This window comes from Rhinatrema bivittatum, chromosome 1, assembly GCF_901001135.1.
Source record: "Rhinatrema bivittatum chromosome 1, aRhiBiv1.1, whole genome shotgun sequence".
Lineage (NCBI taxonomy): Eukaryota > Metazoa > Chordata > Amphibia > Gymnophiona > Rhinatrematidae > Rhinatrema > Rhinatrema bivittatum.
Window position 1 is genome coordinate 313,106,159 of NC_042615.1, and position 22,030 is coordinate 313,128,188.

Sequence of the window (22,030 nt, forward strand, 5' to 3'; positions counted from 1 at the left end):
CGATGGCCCGATAAAAAAAATCCCACCCCGACCCTTTACAAATTACCCCTTTATTTCTCCCACCCTCCTGACCCCCCCAAAAACCTTTTACATGTACCTGGTGGTCTAGTGTGGGGTCCGGGAGCTATCCCTTCAATCATACCCTCAGTGCCAGTGCTGCTGGACTGGTTTCAAAATGGTGCCAATTGCCTTTGCCCTCACTATGTCACAGGGAGCGATGATCACTCCCTGTGACATAGTGAGGGCAAAGGCGATCGGCGCCATACTGGCAGTCAATCGCCTTTGCCCTCACTTTGTCACAGGGAGCGACCGTCGCTCCCTGTGACATGGTGAGGGCAAAGGCGATCGGCGCCATTTTGAAACCAGTCCAGCACCGGCACCGGCACCCAGGGTATGATTGAAGGGATGGCTCCCGGACCCCCCGCTAGACCACCAGGGGTTGTTTTGGTGTGCCGGTTTTCCCACCCTCCCCCCAAATAATTCCCGTACTCGATTTAATGATTTTTCACGATAAATCGAGGGAATTCCTATTGTATCGAGTCCCTTACCGATTAATGACAATTTTAAAATTATCGGACGATAATTTAAATCGTTAAAAAACGATTCACATCCCTATTAATTAATTTGTCCCTTTTCTCCATCTTAGATCTTATTCTCCATTTTAGATCAAGTACAAGCTGTCCTTTTGTCCTTCATTTAGATGGAACATCATGTCATGTTTTTCATGCTTTCAACTTGAAAACATGTTTTTCTCCCACAAAAAGGGGAATAATTGCAGTTTCATTATGATCCAAAACCCCAGGTGTAGGTTTAAAATAATTCTTGTTTTCAGAAAGTTATGACTTAATCTTTAATTTCTTAATCAGATCATAAGACTTTAGACATACAAAAACAAATTGTTTAGCTCAGCTATCTGTTCCAGTCTTTGCAAAATTGGCCTAATAATGAAGACCCTAAGACACCAACAGGGTCTTTTCTAATCTAATTCTGCAGTTTTTCCCAAGTTTTTGTATCCTGGATTAGCCACTGGTGTAAACTTGATGTTGGGCTTGATGGACTCTCGATCTGACCCAGTATGGCAACTTCTTACATTCTTACACTTTGACTCTGCCTAGTCCTCACCCATGCCTTCACCTGTCTTCTTTGCTCAACCTCCCTTTTCAAATGACTTCAAAATTGCTTTTTCCATTGATTATTGTTTATTCCCTCCTGTTTGTCTACTGCCTTTGATCTGCGTTGTTGTTAGTTTTTCTTTACATTTTACTCTGAATCTCTAAACAAACCTTTGAAAATTAGTAAAGGTGTTTTAAATACAAGTACTATATAAATACTAAAACGGAATAAAATATGATTTATAATACTCATAGTAATAACTTATAACCTGGAACTGGTACAATGATAAAATATATACAATGATTTCTACTTTTCGGTATGTACAGTATTGATTGGTTTAAACGTAGTCTACATTTTTATATCTATATCTTTCTTTTTCAAATACTCCAGGATGCTCCACCACCTGGCTCCTATGATGTGCAAGGATCATTTAAGAAATCATATGGTAAAAGAGAGTACATGCCTCCCCGTACTGGGCTGGCAAAAAGAAAACATGGCTCATTCCTCAGTGCAGTGCCAAGAGATTTTCTGTTCAATGCTGAAACTTATGTGCCAGGTAGGCTTATGAAACAATGAATACTGAATCTTTTCAGCAATGAGAATGCTACACAATGTATACTGTATGTCAGGCCACTCCACTTGAATCTTCCTAATTTTTCTAGCAAAACCTTTTTAGTATTGGACCTTTTATTTTGTACAGCAGATTTGAACATGAAAAATATAGAATAATTTAATTATAGTTCAGAGGCCGGTATTTAGCTGATTATGTACACATAAAGTGGTTGTCTGATTAACATTAGCACTGCTTTTTGGTGAAACAGAGTTACCTGAATATCAATACTGACTGCCCAAAATAACAGTTCCCCAGGAATGCCCAGAGTCACCCTGTCTAGTGAAGTTTGAATAGGCAATAACTTGCCCAGACAACATTTTGCTGGTCATGTGGAGGAAATTTAAAATAGTAAGGTTTGTCCAGCTGGCAGCCAGTGTAAGGAGAAGAAACCCTATTGACCTCAGGGACTACAACTTAAAATGCTAGGGGATCTTAATAGAATAGTCAAACATGTAAAAGAGACAAAAATGTTCTTTATTACTACATTTTTCCCCCACAAAACCTTCTGAAGTACCTAGTACTTCTTGAGAAATAACCATATAAGTATGGATGGTAAAAGCTTTGACCTTTTTCAGAGGCATAATTGCACACTTATGTCTTTATAAATATGTCCTAAATCTTAAAACGAATATCTAACTTTGTTTTGGAGGAGCTCAGGGTGTATCTAGTTTAATATGTTGTGAGGATTACTCTGTGAACATTTAAAAAGGCAACCCTTTACAATTTCTGAAATCTATACATTTTAATCTTCATAAAGGATAGTGTGCATAGTACATGTTTTGCATTTGGACTTTCAGATCATTAATTTTACTTACATATGTATACTGCTTACAGTATCATCAGTTTATTTTGTGAAACAATTATGGATATGCAGGAGAAAGGGGCAATAAACGATTTCATAGAAAACTCTGCAAATGGCATTTTATGCGCTAAAATCCAGAATAGTGCACTTATTTCCAATAGTGCACTAATTGGTATTTTAATACATGAAGCACCAATTGTGAAGTTTTTCACCTTTGCAGGGATTAAATTTTTGTACTTAGATTTCTATGTGTGAAATTTTATTCAAATCCATTGTTAATGAGTTACTCTGATGTAAAATCATGCACAGCACATATTAATTATTTCTGCATAAACTATGTGCAAAATTGCCTTTGTGGAGTTAATTTTGCAAAAAATAACTGCATCTCAATGAGGTGTGTTTTTTTAAATGAAATTTTGCATTTTTTAATTTTGCATGCTATTTTTCTATCCTCTTCACTTGCATGTGTAGAAAAAAAAAGCACAGTAACAGGGTCATTTATCATTTTGCGATAGGGCCTTAACGTGCATGATAAATAATGCAGCTGTCACATTGAGTATTCCAGTGGGAGGAGTTTGGGGTAGAGTTAATGGCAATGAGGGTCAGTAGCAACCAATGTGATACATGAGAGAGAGAGTCTCTCTATACAGTTAGTCTGACTCTCTATATATATACCACTGTAGAGAGGGTCTTTGAATCGGGATGGGTTTCGGAAGGTGGTGGTGGGGGGGGGGGTTAGGGGGTGATGTTACAGAAACATTCTGAGGTATTCATAGTAAAATTGACATCATCCCCGTAAACCCACTCCCATCTTCTGAAATCCATACTAATTCAAAGTGCCCCTCTACAGTGGTACATATATAGAGAGGGGCAGATTTTAAATACTTGCGCGAACAAAAGTACGCTGGATTTTATAAGATACGCGCGTAGCCGCGCGTATGTTCTAAAATCCGGGGTCGGCGTGCGCAAGGGGGTGCACATTTGTGCAACCTGCGCGCGCTGAGCCCAGCGCGCGCTGCCTGTTCCCTCCAAGGCCGCTCCGATTTCGGAGCGGCCTCGGAGGGAACTTTCCTTCACCCTCCCCCCACCTTCCCCTCCCTTCCCCTACCTAACCCACCCCCCCGGCCCTATCTAACCCCCCCCCTTACCTTTGTCGGCAAAGTTACGCCTGCTTTCAGCAGGCGTTACTTTGCGCACGTCGGCTGGCTGCCCCGCTCCATGGTCCGGTCCCGGGGCTGTTCCGGAGGCTGCAGCCACGCCCCCGGAACGCCCCCAGGCCAAAACCACACCCACGTCGCCGCCCCCGAAACGCCGCGCCCCGCCCCCTAAACATCGCATCATCCCGACACGCCCCCGACAGGAAGCCCCGGGACTTACGTGCGTCCCGGGGCTCTGCGCGCGCCGGCGGCCTATGCAAAATAGGCGCGCGGGCGCGCGAGGGCCCTGCGCGCGTAAATCTCTCAACCTAGCTTGATGTTACCCAGGTAGAGAAACCATCAAGCTAGGTTGAGAGAACCTTGCCCAACTCTCATCTTGGAGTGAGTTTCCTCACTCCGAAGGCCAGCAAATCTTCACAAGAGACCACTGTTCTGTTCGTAGGTGTCACGTAGAATGTCAAAGTGGCCCCTAACCCCCTACATTCTTACCTAAACCCCACCTCGAGTTACTAGGTGGGCCTACCATAGGGATACAAATACCTACCTATGGGCCATGATATTATGGCCCATAGGTAGGTATTTGTATCTCTCTCTCTCTCTCTCTCTCTCTCTCTCTCTCTCTCTCTCTCTTCCCCCCCCCCAAGGCTGAAATTGGACTTACAGGAGACATCTCAAATGGTGAGAAACCTTACCACATGGTCACAGCAGCTAACACAATCGAAAGAGGTGTTGTTAAAATCAGCATTATGGCTGTGTATTAACTCTTCGCAGACAGCCCACTCTCAACCCCTCCTATTTTTGGAATTTGAATCGCACCATACGATATGGTGCGATCACATGCGGTAAACACGTTATCGCATGCGTTAACGGGGCTTTTCTCATGCGATAAGCCCTTAACGCATGCGAAAACGCCTTATCGCATTTTGAAAAATGACCCCCTTAGATTGTAAGCCCTCTGGGGATAGGGAAATACCTACAGTACCTCAATGTAAACCGATGTGATATCTCAGATCGAATGTCGGTATATAAAAATAAATAAATAATCAGTAAGTACAGCTGATATGAGTCTTATCAACTCCTTGGTTTAATAAGGACCTGCAACAACAAAAAAGGTCAGTGAGAAGAGCTGAAAGGAAATGGCATCACCACCCTACACCATTAAACGTATCCAATTATCGAGCCCTTTCATTGACTTTCAGTATGCCATTATTACCACAAAAAAGCTTATATATGTATTCTAAGTTATCAATGTCATTCAATAACCCCAGAGGACTATTCCATTCTGTTAAGCAGGTCATTAACCATATTTCCAAATATTTCTCCATCTTCTAAACCACGGTCAAACTTAGCTGACATGTTTGCAGTTTACTTTACAGAAAAAGTTGCTTCCATCAGGATGACATTTCAAAACACTTTCAATCCATCAATAGATAAGTTCTTCTTGGATGGAATGAGATGGGAATTTTTTGAAGTTGTGTTGGACTCTGATGTTGTTCACATCATTAAAAATATGAATTTATCTACTAGTCCACTAAATCCCTTCCTGTTCCACAGATTTGATGAAACTGAGAAAAGAGTTTCATCAAAAAACAAATAAGCATGGGTGTAGCTTGCTTATTGCAGCGGTTACTACCCCTACTACCCCTAACTAATCAAGCTTGATATTCACTTGGATGCAGCTCCATCACTGCTCTCTACATTAATAGTGGGGGTGGAAGGGAAATAGAACCAAAGAGCTAAGAGAAACAGATAAGTATGAGAAAAAAAATGTGTGAAGCTTGCTGGGCAGACTGGATGGGCTGTTTGGTCTTCTTCTGCCGTCATTTCTATGTTTCTGTGTTTCTATGTTTCTATAGAGAAAACAGACTCAATAAAAAGGCATTATTAGTACGTCCCATATTGAAAAAAAAAACAACTGAAGATCTGACAATCTATCATCTCATCTCATCCCTACAGTATTTAGCCAAGGTATTAGAAATCTCAGTACTTCAACAATTTAATGTATTTATGTATTTATTTTATTATTTAGAAACTTTTATATACCGGTATTAGTGGAGACATCATACCGGTTCACATAATAACTGAAAGATTGGAAAATACATTTCAACAAGGGGAATGTAACTGGGCGAGGGTAGAACAGAGAGGCAGTAGGAAGGACAGGGAAAACAAGAAAGTTATAACCAAAACAATTTACAATGAATGTCTCCTTAATATAAGGAGAGGGTGGTCACCTGAACGGGGGGACTACGAGGGGGGAATGGAAGGAATTATTCTGTGTAGGCATGGTTGAACAGTAGTTCAATATAATGTAGTCCTTGATTTAAACTCCACCCTTGATCAATACCAATTTGGATTTTGAAAACATCACATACTGAAATGGACCCCCAGGTAATTTAAGGCATTTTGGGGGGGTTCGGGAGGGTGGGGGATTTAATTTAAAGGGTCGGGGGTGGGTTTTAGGGTGTTTTAGTGTGCCGGTTTTCCTGCCCTCCCCCTTCCCCCGATTTAGCTACGGACCGCCGCTGGACCCCCAGGTAATTTAAGGCATTTGGGGGGGGGGGTTCGGGAGGGTGGGGGATTTAATTTAAAGCGTCGGGGGTGGGTTTTAGGGGGTTTTAGTGTGCCGGTTCACGATTTTAACGATTTTCACGATACTCTAAACACCCAAACGGCAACAATACGATTCCCTCCCCCTCCCAGCCGAAATCGATCGTTAAGACGATCGAGGACACGATTCACATCTCTAATGCAAACGCTTCGACGTGCAACTTAGTTTTTCATCTGCATTCCATCCTCAGAGTAATGGGCAAACGGAACAAACCAATTGAACCCTGAAGACTTTTCTCAGTGCCTTTGTGAACGAATGACAAGATAATTGGTCCAATCTACTCCCGTGGGTGGAGTTCTCATATAATAATCACACGCATGCTGCTACTGGAAGTTCACCATTCCTCGTTGTTTATGGGAAGCAACTTCGACCACCCCTACCTTCGCCTGAACCTAGTGCACTCCCGGCAGTGCAACTCTCAGCCCGCCAGCTTCGGTCTTTGTGAATCTCTACCCAGGAAAATATCCGTAAAGCCGCCCTATCCGCCAAGGAGTGGGTGGATAGGCATCTTCAGCCAGCACCTATCTTCCTCCCAGGAGACCGTGTCTGGCTTAGCACCAGAAATCTACAGCTACGTATTCTGTCTCGAAGACTAGCTCCAAAATTCTGTGGGCCCTTTCGAGTTGCCGAACGAGTGGGAGCAGTCTCTTACCATCTACGCCTACCCTCCTCCATGTGCATACATGATGTATTTCATGTGTCATTGCTGAAGCCTCTTGTGTTGTCCAGATACCACTCCTGGGCTCCTGAATCCTCGGACCCTTCAGTACCGGACGAGGTTACGTATCAAGTACGTGAAGTTTTGGATGTCCGGTTCCACCAATGTCGATGGGAATACTTGCTTGCCTGGGAGGGTTGCGGACCCGGGGATAACTCTTGGGAACCGGCCCATAATATCCTCGACAAGGACTTATTATGCAGTTCCATCTGGATCACCCAAGTAAACCTGGACCGGCTAAGAGGGGGTGTAAGAGGGGAGGTACTGTTGCTGTCTTGGGTGCGAGCACCGCGACCAGGCCCTTACCTCCTTGTTCCCGGACCTGCTCCCGCCTCCGGCATCCCTGCTGGGGCTGCGCTGCCGCGAAGTTGCCTGAGGATGCCCTGCTCCTAGGCGCGCGTGCCACTTGGGCACCTTTCTAGCCCGTTTCCCGCCAGTGGTGACTCCGCCCAGTTCCTGACGTCAGACGCCACGGCCTAGATAAGCTGGCCGCGGCCATCCAGTCCTCGCCTTGCAACGGGTTAGCTTCCCAGTTTCCTGTTGCACTGTGCCCCGGAGTGACTTGCTTGGCTTCGTCGCTCCGTTCCTACTACAGTACCTGCTTGGTTCCTGCCTGCCTGCTACGGTACCTGCTTGGTTCCTGTCTGCTTGCTACAGTACCAGTTTGGTTCCTGTTTACCTGCCACAGTTCCTGCCTGGTTCCAATACCCGAATCTTGCCACAGTTCCTGCCTGGTTCCAGTACCCGAGTCTTGCTACAGTTCCTGCCTGGTTCCAGAACCCAAACCCAGTTACAGTATTGCTACTGTCCTAGTCTGGTTTCAGTTACCTGTCGTGATCCACAACCCGCCTAAGTCCCAACGGCCGGGCCCCGACGGGCTCCTCCCGGGGGGGCTTCGGCTTCCAAGGGTGAAGCCACCTAAGTCCCAGCGGTTGGGCTCCTACGGGCTCCTCCCGGGGGAGTACCAGCTTCCAGGGTGAAGAGCATCTATGTCCCGCCTGAACATCTGCCTCCCGGCCTGCTATTCATTAGAGACATTGACCATCTAGTCCCAGTCTCCAGCAGGTCGGCCCAAGGGTCCACTAAACTGAGACTCCCACAACAATAGGGGAGTCCAATATACATTGAGCAGTCAAAAGGAAATATTCTCTGAATATTAAATAACACTAGCCATATAGAGTGTGATTCATGAATTAATCCTCTAATTACAGAATCCTGTGGTATATATCAGGAATGTGAATCTAAGTATCCACGTAACTGCAATGGGTCAAAAAAAAATATACCTTGAGTCTTGATATATTACATACATTTACATGGGAAGCGCAATATAAATGTTGCTTCCCTAGAAATAACTTCTGGCCTCATCTGTAGAAATTTCCTTCTCTTGTCTTGAGTAACTTTAGTTACATCCGGATAAATCCAGATTCTATGCCCATGAAATATATGATCTTTATTTCGAAGAAAAATTCTTAGTACTGAGTCTCTCTCTGTGATAAACACAAAGGAGAATAGCAAGGTTTCCCTTGTTTCAATAACAGTCTCTAAAGTCAAGTCCGGTAATGCTGAAACATTCAGGGGTTCTTCTTGCCCTCCTTGCGGTTGTTGATTTTCTTCCTTCCTTTCTTTAAGCCTAGGTATATAGTATATTTTGGAGATAACAGGTATCCCTTCAGGAAAATTCAGAATATTTTTAATATTTTAACTTTTTTACAAGTCCCGAGGGGACACTGCATTCATTTTCAGAAAATTTAATATCCTCAGATTTGCTCTTCTACTTTCATTTTCCATTTTCTCCATTCTATTGAAGCAAATACTTTCAGATTTAATAAGGTTATTTTGCACTTCTTCAATATTCTTAACTTTTTGTTCAACCACTTGCACATTGTTTTCCAAAGTTAGTATCTTAGTATCTAAAGTCTTGGTATGTTGTAAATTTTCCTTCAGCAAACTCGTCAAGGATTTTATAGAACTGTCCATTGAAACAAGCATTTTCCATATAACATCAAGGGTTATTTCTTTAGGTTTAACAAAAGGTAGAGTACAAATAACGTGTACCTGCAATTCACTTCTCCCTGTAGCCACAGGATCCCCGACTTCACCATCCTTCTGTTGTTCCTCGGCCTCCATGCCCCCGGATCCTTGAATAACCAGGTTCTCTGAAAAAGACGCTTTACCCACATCTTTTCTCAGGGCTGTTGGTCTCAATGGAGCTGCTTTTCCCTCCAGCCATTCAGCTGTGGCATCTCCAGACAAGCTGAAGATTCCAGACGGTGGTTCCGGGGTATTCGATGCGCCGGGGGTGAGGGATGTTTCCTCCACCTGGGATCTCGGCGTTTGCTGTACATCAGGTGTTCCCGTGGTTCCTCCCACCGGCAAAAGTGTCAAGGATCCAATGAGCAAGGACTCGATTTGCGGCTGTCTCACATCGAGAGTTGGCGTAGAGGTAACGGATACTCTCAGTTTTGTCTTTCTTTAGGTGTGGGCCATAATGAAGGAAAAATGTTTAAGGCAAACTCGCAAAGAAGGCAAAGCTAGGCAAAAGTCCGTGGAGCGAGGTTGCTCGCGTCCACTCTAGGTGGAAACCATCTTGGACTCCCAACTGAATTATTTTTAAAAAAGTCAAACTATGGGTGTATGATGGTTTAGGTACAATACTATAATGCATAATTAATTTACTTGTACAATTGGTTATGTTAGTAATATTAGAACATGGGGCAAGATGGCAGCATAGTTGAGAGCATGTTTGACTGCTGCTCCAGTTTCTACTTTTTCTTTCTTACCTATTTCCTGGTGTTATGCCCCCCAAGTGGAAAGGAAAGATAAGGGTTTTTCCTCTGGATCCCGCTCCTTCTTTGGACCTGCAAATTATCACCGCTTACATTACTTCCCTAGCAGCTTTACAGGAAACCGAGGATCCTTAAGTGACATGTGGCGAGGGAGAGCTGCTAGTTCCTGCAGATAAGGTGTCCCTGAGCCCTGATTGGGCTTGACCAAGGCAAAAGGGGTCGCTATTCTGCTCTGTATCGCCAAAATAGGGCTCACTTCTATCGCTGGAAATTAGTGGTGGGAGAGATGTGAATAATCCCTCTCCCCTCTTTGTGACTGGTTCAGGGGGCTTGGAGTTGGTGGTGAGGCTACCCTCAGCTGGTTTGACCTTGGAAGTTCAAGCTACTGCGAGTGGTGAGTCCTTTGACATTCTTTTGCATCTGGAGGTAGTGACACTGGAAGCCTGGTGGGATTTGATTGTTAGACTTTGGAAGCCTTTAAATTTTCTCAATACTAAGATGCTGTTATGATCGTGGACCCTTGGGCCGACTGGGACGTTGGGTGTATGCTGTGGAGGACCACGGCAGGTGTCACAGCCAGGAGGCGGCACAGAAGAGGCTTCACCACTGGAAGTCCGAGGTCCCCCCAGGAGGAGCCCGTAGGGACCCGGACCTCTTGGACTATGCGACCAAGGATCTGGATGGCGGCTGAAGAGATAGATGAATGACGGCTGGGCCCAGGTAGCTGGAGAGTCTTCACCCTCGGAAACCCGTGGCTTCCCCGGGAGGAGCCCGTGGGAGCCCGAGCCGCTGGGACTTAGGAGAATCCTCTGGGCCAGCAAGTTCCAGATACCAGCGGTGGTGAAGAAGCGAAAGTCAAAGTCCAAGAGCGAAGCCGGGTCAGAAGCCAGAAGTCGGAGGACTAAACCAAAGCCAGGGACGAAAGCAGAAGACGGAGTCGTGGGACGGAGCCAGGTCAGAAGCCAGAGATCAGAAGACAATACCAAGTCAGAAACGGAAGCTAGAGACGTAGTCGGAGGACGAAGCTGGGTCGGAAACCAGAAGTCAGACGTCGATACCAAAACCAGAGGGCGGAAGCAGAATACAAGTCAGGAAGCAGGCCGGGTCGGAAGACAGAAGCAATCCAAGGAATACGCAGCAACTTACTGTGCGGGCAGTCAGGTTCAGAAAATGGACGCTGAATTTATCAGCGTCTGTTTTCCTAACCTGTGTATATGCCAGGGTTTCAGGAACCAGATGCTTGTTAACTGGGCATCTACTTCCTGCATTCGACTGTTTTTTTTTTTTTAAGAGTTGTTCTCCTACTTAATATCCCAATGATATTAAGTAGGAGGCAGTGCAGAAAAGCAGTTTTTTCAGCTTTTCTGTACTAGTTTTAGGAGTGCTCAGCAATTAATGCCTGCTTCGGGCAGGCATTCATTTCTGATCGCTAAATTGTGCGTCCTAGATGCACATTTTTTTTTGCATTGGGAGTGAATAGCTAATAGCTTCATTCACATGTATTTGCATGTGATGAGCGCTATTAGTTTCATTCCAGATTGGTTGCGCGTTGTAGAGGTACTAATCCCCTTATTGCATAAGGGGATTAGTTAGCACCTATATAACCTGCGTTCAACGGCGGGTTATACAGTGCACTTGGCTGAGCGCACTGTATTGCATCGGCCACAAAGATAGCATAGCTCTTTTTAGTCTACCTGGATAATTATGTTCTATGGACTTTTCCTTCAGGAACTAATCCAAATTTCTTTTAAATCCTGCTATGCTAATTGACTTGACCACATCCTCTTGTAATAGATTCCTCAGCTCAATTGTTTGCTGAGAGAAAAAGTTGTTATGGTTTGGGGGTTTTGTGGACCCTTGGCCCGAGGAGAGAGTTGTTACTGCCTGTGGGGAGGAGCACACACCTTGTCAGGAGATGGGGTCAGGTACAGCTGGAGCTCTGGGAGAGAATCTGTGTGGAGGTCCTGAGGAGCGGGTGAGAGGCACAGAAGTGAGGAAACCCACAGTAAGCAGGTTGGAGTGGAGAGCAGTACCTGGGCGAAGACCTCAGAGAGGGTGGCACTAGGCAGGCCCAAGGAGCTGGAAGCTCGAGTCCAGAAGAACAGGAGGTATATTGCAGAGGCAACCCCGAGGGGTGCAGCTGCGTATCAAGGAAGGTACTGATGTAATGACGTAGGCTAACCTGCAGAGTGAGGAAACCCAAGTCTGGTCTCCAAATAATGACATAGGCAACCCTGAGAAGTGGGGAAGCCTGGATAGTCTCTGGAGTAGAACATAGGCACCGCCCCAAGGAGCGGGGAAGCACAGACAGTCTCTGATGTGGAACGTAGGCACTGCCCCGAGGAGCGAGGAAGCACAGACAGTCTCTAATGTAGAACGTAGGCACTGCCCCGAGGAGTGGGGAAGTGTGGAGATAGGTCTCCCAAGTGGTGAGAGTGTTCCCTGAGACAACTCTGAGGAGTGGGAAGCTGGCGAGTAGGATTCCTGGGAGGTGCAGGGCTAGCCCAAGGAGCGGGAGAAACCAGGAGACCAGGTCTCCAGAGATAGCACACACAGGCCCCCGAGGAGCGGGTACCTGAACCAGTGTCCAAAGTCCAAGAAGGGTCCAAGGCGGTCTCCACAGGTCCGAGGAGACAGGAGCTAGTAGAGTAGCGATGGAACTTGTTGCCAAGTTGTCTAGTAGGGGGTGAAGGTGGTGCTTAAGAACCCTGACCCAGTGATGTCATCAGTCAGGGACGCCTCTGAGTTTTCCGCCATAGCAACTTGAAAAGAGAGTGCCTAGGAAGGCCCAGAGTCTGAGTGGGTGGTGGCAGCATCCTGGCCGCCACAAGGAACCAGGAGATAAGTGGCGGTGGAAACTAGCCATCACCGCAAGGAGACCCGGAGAGGGAAGCAGGGCAGTACAACACATAAATAGACATGGTTGCCGCCGTCTGTGACCGACGGTCATAACAAAAGTATTTTCCACGATTTGTTTTAAATCTGCTGGTTGCTAGTTTCATGGAGCGTCCCCTTGTTTTAGCATTATTTGAAAGGGTAAATAATAATTGTCCTTTATTTACCCATTCCACCCTACTTATGATTTTATAAACTTCTTCATGTCCCCTCTCAGTTGTCCCATTTCCAAGATGAAGATCCCTAACCTGTAGAGCATCTCATCATTGGACAAGCATTTCATTCCCTTTATCATTTTTCCTCACTTTCATCTGTATCTTTTCTAGTTCTGCCTTGTCTTGTTGGAGTTCAAATGACCTTATGTGTATTAGAACTGGACAAGTTTTGCTCTTATTTACAGGCTATTTCTATAAAAAATGTATTACTGAAAGGATTCATGGCTTGCAGGTAGGTCCTGCAAGCCACGGCGCACTCAATGTCCATCACCAGTCCTTGCATGGCAAAGGTGCTGCCACTACAGATGTCACTGGTCCCCACATGCTGCCACTGCAGACGCTGCTGAGAGCAGCATGCTCTCAAGAGGTTGCCGATTAACCCAGTCCGAGGTGATGATGCCCCCCCCAACCTCTCTTAGGCATATGCATGCCCAACTTGCTCACTCTTAAAGGGCCCACAGTGGAAACTCAGCCAAGGTGCCCACTGATGACATCTCCATTTCCTCTGTATATAAAGAGCCTTTCGAGGAGCAAAAGATTCCTCAGCAATGGATGTCCTGCTTTGCAGTGCGTGTTGCTAGTGTTCCTGAGTTTTTACGTCTTCGGCTTGTCTTCTCCTGCCTTGTCTTGTGTTCTTCATTCTTGCCTTGCCTCGTCTAGCCTTGCATTGCCTCTTCCAACATCATCCTTGCCTTGTCCTGCCTTCATCCAGCCATGCCTTTTCCTGCTTCCTTCATCCAGCCCACCTCATCCAGCTTGTCTTGTTCGTCTTATCCACTGTCTTTAGTGGGTCTTCATCCTCTTCTGGCTTGATGCTCTGCATCTTTACTTTCTGCCTGGATCTGGCCATGTTTTGCCTGCTGCCTAGATATGACCTTCTGCCTTTACCTGACCACATCTGTTCACAGCTGCCCCAACACTGGCCTACCCATTGCCTATCCTGACCTTGGTGTGCTATTGGACTCTTGCTCTTGCCTCTGCTTTAGGAACTCGCCTAAGACCTGCCTGCAACCAAAACCCAAGAGTTCAAACTGCAGGGGAGGTGGCTAGTATAGGTGAAGCTCCAATCTGTCCTGCTACAGGGCACATTCACCAGCTGCTGGTATAGACCTCGTAGGTTTGCCTATGAGGCTGTGTCAACTATGTTATAGTACCAAGGACTTATGCCTAGCTCAGCAGACTTGACTCAGTCCTCTGCCATTGTCAGGTTAGCACACCAGCTCCAGCAGCAGCAGTATCAGCTGAATACCATGGCTGTATATCTTCAAGGCATGGCTGCTAGATGTTCCTCAACTCCTACTCTGACACTCATGGTATGGCCTAATACACTCACCTTGCATCTGCCTCCACCTCCAAGATATGATAGTGACCCAGTAAAGTGTAGAGGCTTTTTAAATCAGTGTCAGATGCCGTTCAAACTTCAAGCACCCTTGTTTCCCACCGACCATATCAAGGTAACCTACATTCTATCCTTGTTGGGTGGCTCCACCTTAACCTGGGCATTGCCTATCTGGGGAAGAAATGACCCTATCTTGGGAGATCTGAATTGCTTTTTGCAGGACCTTTGATGAACCTGGTGACTTCATCTCCAAGGCCTTCGCACTCTTATGATCAGATTTGGTACTCGGCCCATAGGGGATAGGGTTGCCAACTTCCAGCTGTGAAAATTCTGAACACTTGGACATGCAGAATAAAATGTTCATCTTTGTCTTTCTTTTGACAATTAAAAAAAAACAAACACTTTTATTACTTGCCTTAATACTAGAAAACTGTGCACAAAGCGAGTTGCAACAAAATGATTCCAAATATAAAAATACCAACAATATTCCATTAGAACAGTCAGGAAAATTACAAATATTTAATAACTGTCACCCCCACCATTAGGAAAACTTGTCTTTTTTTTTTTTTCTTTAATTAATACCTCTTTACCCATTACTGCCATCCCAGGACTAGTGCAAGGATATTAGATGCCCTAGGCCAAGGTTTCCCAAACTTAGCCAATGTGATCCCATTTTACCACTGAAAATTTCTAGAATAGAAACAAATGCACATCCCTACCACATAGATATATCAAAATATAAGCCAAGAAACAAGCTGCAGTGACACCTTTTTATTGGATTAACAATGTATTTGTGACTAACTTTAGAAAGCTAATTGATTAGGTAAGTGAAGAAAGATCTTTACAGTTCTGTAGCAGTACTCTTGTGGTCAAATATGGGACCTCTCATGCTGTAACTTAAACATGTATTTTTCATTGCTTGGCCAAAGACGGAAATGGAATCTACAGGGCCTGCACAAAGATTTCCTATGTTATTACAATGGTGTACTAAACCATTACAGGAATCTGCAGGGTCTTCATACCCTTATTCATATATTTCTGTCTATTTTTATAATAGATTTTACTAAATACTGGGTGAATATGAATAAATGATGTGTCCTGTCTGTGCATGAAACTATTGATAGTCTAGTTATTACTACAAGGGAGGTTAATTTTCAAACAGCCCACACAGGCTGAAGTCTAAGGGCTATTTTTACCAGCAGATCCAGGTTTTATTCTAAATTTTCAAAGCGGACTTATGCATATAAATCCGCTTTGAAAATGTTCAGGTGTGCGTGGAATCAGTGATGACATACATGAACAAAGTTATATCTAGAAGTAGGTGTAATGTTTTGCATGTATATTTACATACATATTTTTAAAAACTGATAGCATGCATATTAATCATGTCTTCTCCTAAACTCCCCCCATTGAACTCCTTTTTGTAGTATGCATAAAAGTACAAGTACTTTTATGTCCACATCCCCCTGGCTGCCAGTTCAGTGGCAGTTTAAATACAAGGTTGCAATGCTGGTTCGTAGGTTGCTTTCAATCAATTTATTTCCATGGATCAATTTGATGTTTCATGTTTACAACCCTTCACGATCATTGAGTTCATCACAAAGGAGCCTGCTAGAATTTCTCTACATGCATCATCCATGATTACCAGAAACACGTGAAAAGGCATTTTCTATGGCTGCTCCAGTTCTCTGGAAATCTTTGCCAGAAGAGCTGTGGCTGACGATTTGTTCTAAAACTTCCAGGGCTTCACTAAAGATGTTTCTGTTCAGACAAATCTTTTTGTAATACACCTGCATGACTTTATTCAAGTCCAGGACTACGTGTTACATTCATCTGGCAATTTTGATGTTGTGAATTTGTTTTGTTTTAAGATTGTTTGTTGTTTAATGAAGATATGATGTCTTGTCTTTGCAATTTTATTTTATTATGAGTGTGATTACATTCTCTTATTAGGGCTGTGGCATTAAGCGGCATAGAAATGCAGTAAATCCAAAAATAAAAGGCTACTAACATATACAAATCCTGGATTAATGTGTGAAAATTCTTTATAAAATTATCCCCCTACAAAGATAATTTTCCAAAACAAGAAAGTCTGAAGGTACATTTTACCACAGACTTTTTACAATTTTTCAAAGCAAATCTACGTGCATACTTTTGATTTGCGAATTCTCAGGAAGTATGCTTACAAACTCCCTCACACAATGGTACAGTATACAGTATCTGCTCTGGGCATGGTGGAACTTGTACATATGGATTTACATGCATACTTTAAAAAATTTGAATTACGTGCTTAAATCCGCACTCTGCAACCCCCCCCCCCCCCTCCAAAAAAAAAGAAGGCCTCTATTTTGTGAGCAAAAAAGTACACATGAAATCAAGTTACATGCATACTTTTTACATGCAGAGACCGGAGATTTTCTAACAAACCATTTATGCACAGAGAACCATATTTTATGCATGTAAATGAGTTTGAAAATTTGGTCCTAAAGTGCTATAAAATGTACCTATGTAACATGTGCTTCAATAAGTTGCCTAACATGTTTTCTCTTGTTTTCATGCTCTAGCCATTGTCAGTTTTACCAGAACAATATATTAATTATTATTTATGTGATTATATCTTATTAACAGAGTCATAAGGTTCATATCGGTTTTGGGAGTTGAACTAGTTGAATAGTTTCCAAAGAGACAAGAAATAAAGAATATTCCTGCAAGAAAGGTAGTTGCTGCTGCACTAAAGACATAGTTCAGTTCCAGTAGCAGCTGGAATGATGAGGGATTTTCTATATGTATACCTATACATATAGTACCTGAGTGTATTTTAAGTGTTAAAAAGTGGAATATAAATCAAATAAATAAATAAAAGGTATTGTGGCACTGTGAGTGGTGTTAGAGTAGCCAGAGAACACATTTAGGTTGGACTCTGGCAGAAATCTTGCAAAACTTCTTTTCTTAGCATACAGACAGGTGAATCCAAAACCAGTGGGGTTATGCACCTCTACCAGCTGATGGAGACAGAGCAAAGCTATCTATAATAGCCGTCAGGATGAAAGAAAAGAAATAGATGCCTGTAGTCTTAAAACAATCCTTTATTGCAGTGGAGACACAAGGGTAGCCCGACTCTGGCCGAGTTTCGCCGTTTCAAAACGGCTGCCTCAGGGGCTTACAATAATCTTATCTTTTTTAAGTGTTCTTTTAACCCCTGTGAAAAGTAGCATGGATGTGAGCCCTTTGTACTGTGGCATAGTAGATGCAGCCTCCTAGGTGAACCTACAAGACCTACACTGGTAGCTGGTGATCACACCCTTTAGTGGGATAGTCTGGAGCTTCACCTATACCAGCTGCCTTCCCCGCAGGTTGAGCCCTTGGGTTCTGGCAGCCGGAAGGACTTAGGCGGGTCTCTAGAGCAGTGACGAGAACAATGCAGTGCCGGTGCAAGAGCCTGCTGCCACCCCAAGCAGTGATCACATAATGTCATTACATGTTTTCTTTCTCTCTCTCTCTCTCCGTACCACGCACTCATATTAAAAAAGCAAAAACCCTCACTTGCCATCCATACCTTCTCATCCACTATACCCACTCCAAATTCATCAAAAATACACACAAAAATCTACCCAGGTCTGTTCCTCGCCCACATCTCCTCCCTCCTTTCCTGTATTTAAAACTGCCACCCTCACTTACAACTTTGCCACCCTGCCCAATTCCAGCACCCTAGGCCACTGCCTACTCTGTATAATGCTCTGCCAGCCCTGGTCCAGTGGCACACCAGAGTCAGGGCAGGCAGCAGGCTAATGGAGTCGGAGATAGGCCAAGTTCGGGGTAGACAGCTAATAAGGATGTTAAAATTCAGGCAAGAGGTCAGGTCTAGATGGCAGGCAATCATGGCCATTTCCAAGCAAGAGATGAGGGTCAGAGGTGGCAATCATGATCAGGTTCAAGCAAGGGTGAAGATCTGGAGAGTCAGGCCAGGAATGGATGAATACACATTGAAGACACTGGACGAAATGGAGGAACAAGGCAGGTTGGAAAAAGAAAGCAGGCGGAGACAAGGCTGGATGAGGCTAGGCTGGAGAGGCAAAGCAAGATAAGGAGAGAGAATCATCAAGATGATCAGGAACCAGAAACAAGAGGAACACAATTGTGAAGAAGGAGAAGCATTGCTAAGACACTAGTGAGTCATTTGAAAAGCTCTTTATTAGTGAGGTCTGGCTGATGTCATGAACGCATGCTGCGGGGATTTTCCCACCATGGGCCCTTTAAGGGAAGGCGCTACACACACGTGCACATCTTAGGAGGAGCTGGGTTAGCTGCGGCATGGTGATGTAAGGAGCTATGCTCGACGATGTTCCTGCTGCTTTGAGGTCGTGGCCTTCGGGCAGCATCGGGGTAACTGCAGTGGCTTACGGAGCCAAGCCACAAATCTTAACATCATTCATCTAATGGTCCAACCGACTTCTTCACAGGCTTCCTGCTTTAGACATATTTTAAAAGTTTTTATTACAAAGTTTTGCTTCTAAAGCCAGCTTCTTTTCAAATTCTCATTAGCCCAACTTTTCAATGTTTTGCATCTAACTTGCCAGTTCTTCTGCTTTTTCTTATTTTCCCTCAGATGGATCATTTATCCAATTTTTGAAAGAAGGTTTTTTTTTTGTTTTTTTTTAGCTAAATAGCCTCTTTCACCTTACCTTTTAACCATGCCAGAAATTGTTTGGTCTTTCTTCTACTTTCTTTAATGCTTGGAATATATCTGGATTGCGCTTTTAGGATAGTATTTTTAAACAATGACCGTAACTGATGTAAGCTTCTTTGCAGCTGCACCTTTCAGTTTTTCTGTTTTCCTCATTTTATCAAAGTCTCCCTTTTGAAAGTGTAATGTTAAAGCTGTAGATTTACTTAATGTCCTCCCAGTCATTAAGTCAAATTTGATCACATTATTGTCACTGTTGCCAAGCATCCCCACCACTGTTGCCTTTCACTCCAAGTCCTGCGTTCCACTAAGAATTAGGTCTAAAATGGCTCTCCCTCTCATTGGTTCCCAGATCAACTGCTCAATGTACTATTTATTTCATCTGGAATCTTTACCTTCTTATCATACCCTAATGTTGCAATTATCCAGTCAATATTGCATTAATTGACATATCCAGTATTACTGTGCTGCAGAATTTGTTTTCTTCCCTAATCTCTCTTAACATTTCGTCTGCTTGTTCATTTTGGTCAGGTGGATGGTTCCCCATCACACATGTTATTACCACCCATAGGAATTCTACTGTGCATATAGTCTCCTGCATGAGCTTTATCCTTTTGGACTCTATACCATCTCTAACATATATCAGCACACCCTTCCTCACCAAGTTGATCTACTCTATCATGCAATATAATTTGTACCCTGGTATAGCATTGACCTATTTGTTATCCTCCTTCCATCAGATCTTTGAGATGACAATTATAGCTACCTCTTCATTCAGTGCTATACATTGTAACTCTCCCATCTTACTTTTTAGATTTCTGGCATTAGAATACAGACATTTCAAATTTAGTTTTTTTGTTTGTATTAACAATCTGCTTATCACTTGATAAGGGTATTTTGGAATCTTTTAACTCAAGTGGTCTACTATTGCTATAACCTCTCTATCTAGGTGCCCTAACTCCTGTATGTAACCCCCATCCCCAGATGCAGGTTGTTATCTGATGAAGCCATAAAATAATTTGTTGTACATTTTAGGGCAGGAACCTTCCCAGGCTAGCTTGGCATGGCCTCTTTATTGCAGTGTCTGGATGTAGCAGTAATGAAGACGCATCAGGCAGCTTTCATGGCAGGCAGAAAAAGGACTGAGCACACCTCAGGGCCCTCTTTTATTGTACATTCATACAAAGGCAGATGATGTGTCATTACATGATTGGCTACTTTCCCCATAGCAACAGATGAGTCATTACACCATTGGCTTGGTTCAGGGGGTGTATACGGATCATTTCATTGGCTGCTGAAATCTATACCTCCTGACTTTGTCCTGCCTCTGACTGGGGAACACCCAGCCCTTATTTCAGGCAATCAGGATTAATTATAAGCTAGAGAAATACATGACAGTCAGGTATCCTTTCCTAGGCAGAGAGGCTTAAGCACAGGTGATGCTTTTATTCAGTGCAAGGCCAGGTAGAAGGGAATAAAGTGTAAAACCCTGACATGGCTTGCTGGCAAAGCTCATATTTCCCACATCTGGATCATTTGTTGAGTGGGGGAGGGGAGAAGATGACTTCCAAGGCCCCAAGTGCTATGGGTGGTTCCCTGTGTCTTTGTTCTTAGTCCATAGGTAACCAGTGTGAATCTGTCCCAATGTGTGCTGGTGGTGCCAAATAAACAAATGGAGTCACTTTGATAGTATCCAAAATGTACCCTTTACTGTTGACAATGTATGAAAATGGTACAACTCTTGATCCACAGCAACACAATTGTATTGGCTTATTACAATTTTATTCTCAATCTGTGCAGGAAGGTCTGATGCCAACTGGGGGGAATTCCTATCCTCCAGTGAATGGAAAAATAGGGTCCCCAGATGGGCAGGGTATCCTTTTCGTTGAGTATAACCACCCCTTCGAATTGGCAAGGATACAAAGTTACTGTCTCTGCACAGAGAGATAAAACTCTCTCTCCCCAGGGTTTGTAGAAACACCAGTAAAGGGTCCTCCTGATTGTTAGGCTTGGCCTTTATTCACAGTTGATTCAAACATTTTTTGCTCTAATGCAGTCCTTTGTTCTTTTTTTTCGAATACCTGATGGAAGGTTCCCCTGAAACAGCTATCTCTGTGCTTCATCCAGGAAGGAGGGGCAGTCAGGACCTCCTCCTTGATCTGGAACTTAATTTCTTCAAAAACTGAGAATATTATTGGAGTGCATCCTTATAGCAGGTCACCACCACTTCTGCGGCTGGTCTTCCCTAACCTTCCCAGGCCCAGACCCAGGTTCCCCATTCCTTGGCCCAGGAGCTGAACAGGCTCCAGTAAAGCCCCTATTAAGTAAAAGTCCAAATTAAAAAAAAAATGTACCCAGAGGGAAAAATTCTGACCAGCCAGGTTGTGCACTGGAATGGAAAGATCCTTCCTGACCCTGGTCAGGTCTACCAAACGAGGCTTGCTTGGCTACTCTGACTGGGCCTGCAAAACAAGAAAAGCTAAACTCCTTTTGACCTCTGAACTCTTTTTCCAACTCAAAGGTCTGCCACATGAGCTGTAGCAAAGAAGCTGTTATATACTCTTACAAATGGGTCAGCCATTCCAGACCCCACAGAAGAGGATGTATTTGAATGGAACCTCCTCATACTTCATCCTGCACTAGCTATCTGATACTTAAAACCCAGGGCATACTGGTAACCCAGAAAGGTGCCTGGGTTATATGTATTATTTTAGTATCCATTGGAGAATCCTCCCTCTAAACCATGAACTGTTGAGTGACTGTCAGCTTTCCTCCATGTTCTAGTTGAAAAGCAGCTCTACTTCCTTTTTTTTTACTTTATTTTTATTTCATTTAAATATATAAACTGTTACACGTGCCGTCCACTGCAGACCCATGGCACCCTCTCACCTCTCTGCAGTAACCTCAGCTCCTGGTTCCTCGTCTCTGGCGGTGGTAGGTCGCCAGCTCCATCTCCAGGCCTCCCCTGGTGCCTCCGGCTCAGCTACAGTACCTGGCATTCCCTGTCCTGTCACCACTTCCATTGCTTCACGTTGGGCCTCTCTGCATGGCCCGCGGAGAGACACAGCTACTCGGTGCTGCGCATCACCAATGCTTAAGT

At 44.1% G+C, this 22,030-nt stretch overlaps 1 protein-coding gene across 2 annotated transcripts in view; it reads left to right on the forward strand.

Annotated features, from left to right (window-relative positions):
• The window catches only part of STPG2 (sperm tail PG-rich repeat containing 2), a 1,290,079-nt gene that overhangs the window by 716,543 nt on the left and 551,506 nt on the right, over positions 1-22,030 (forward strand). For both annotated transcript variants that reach the window (XM_029597484.1, XM_029597489.1), the window contains exon 12: positions 1,504-1,669. In XM_029597484.1, the coding sequence (XP_029453344.1) occupies positions 1,504-1,669 (166 nt within the window). The remainder of the gene's footprint in view (positions 1-1,503; positions 1,670-22,030) is intronic.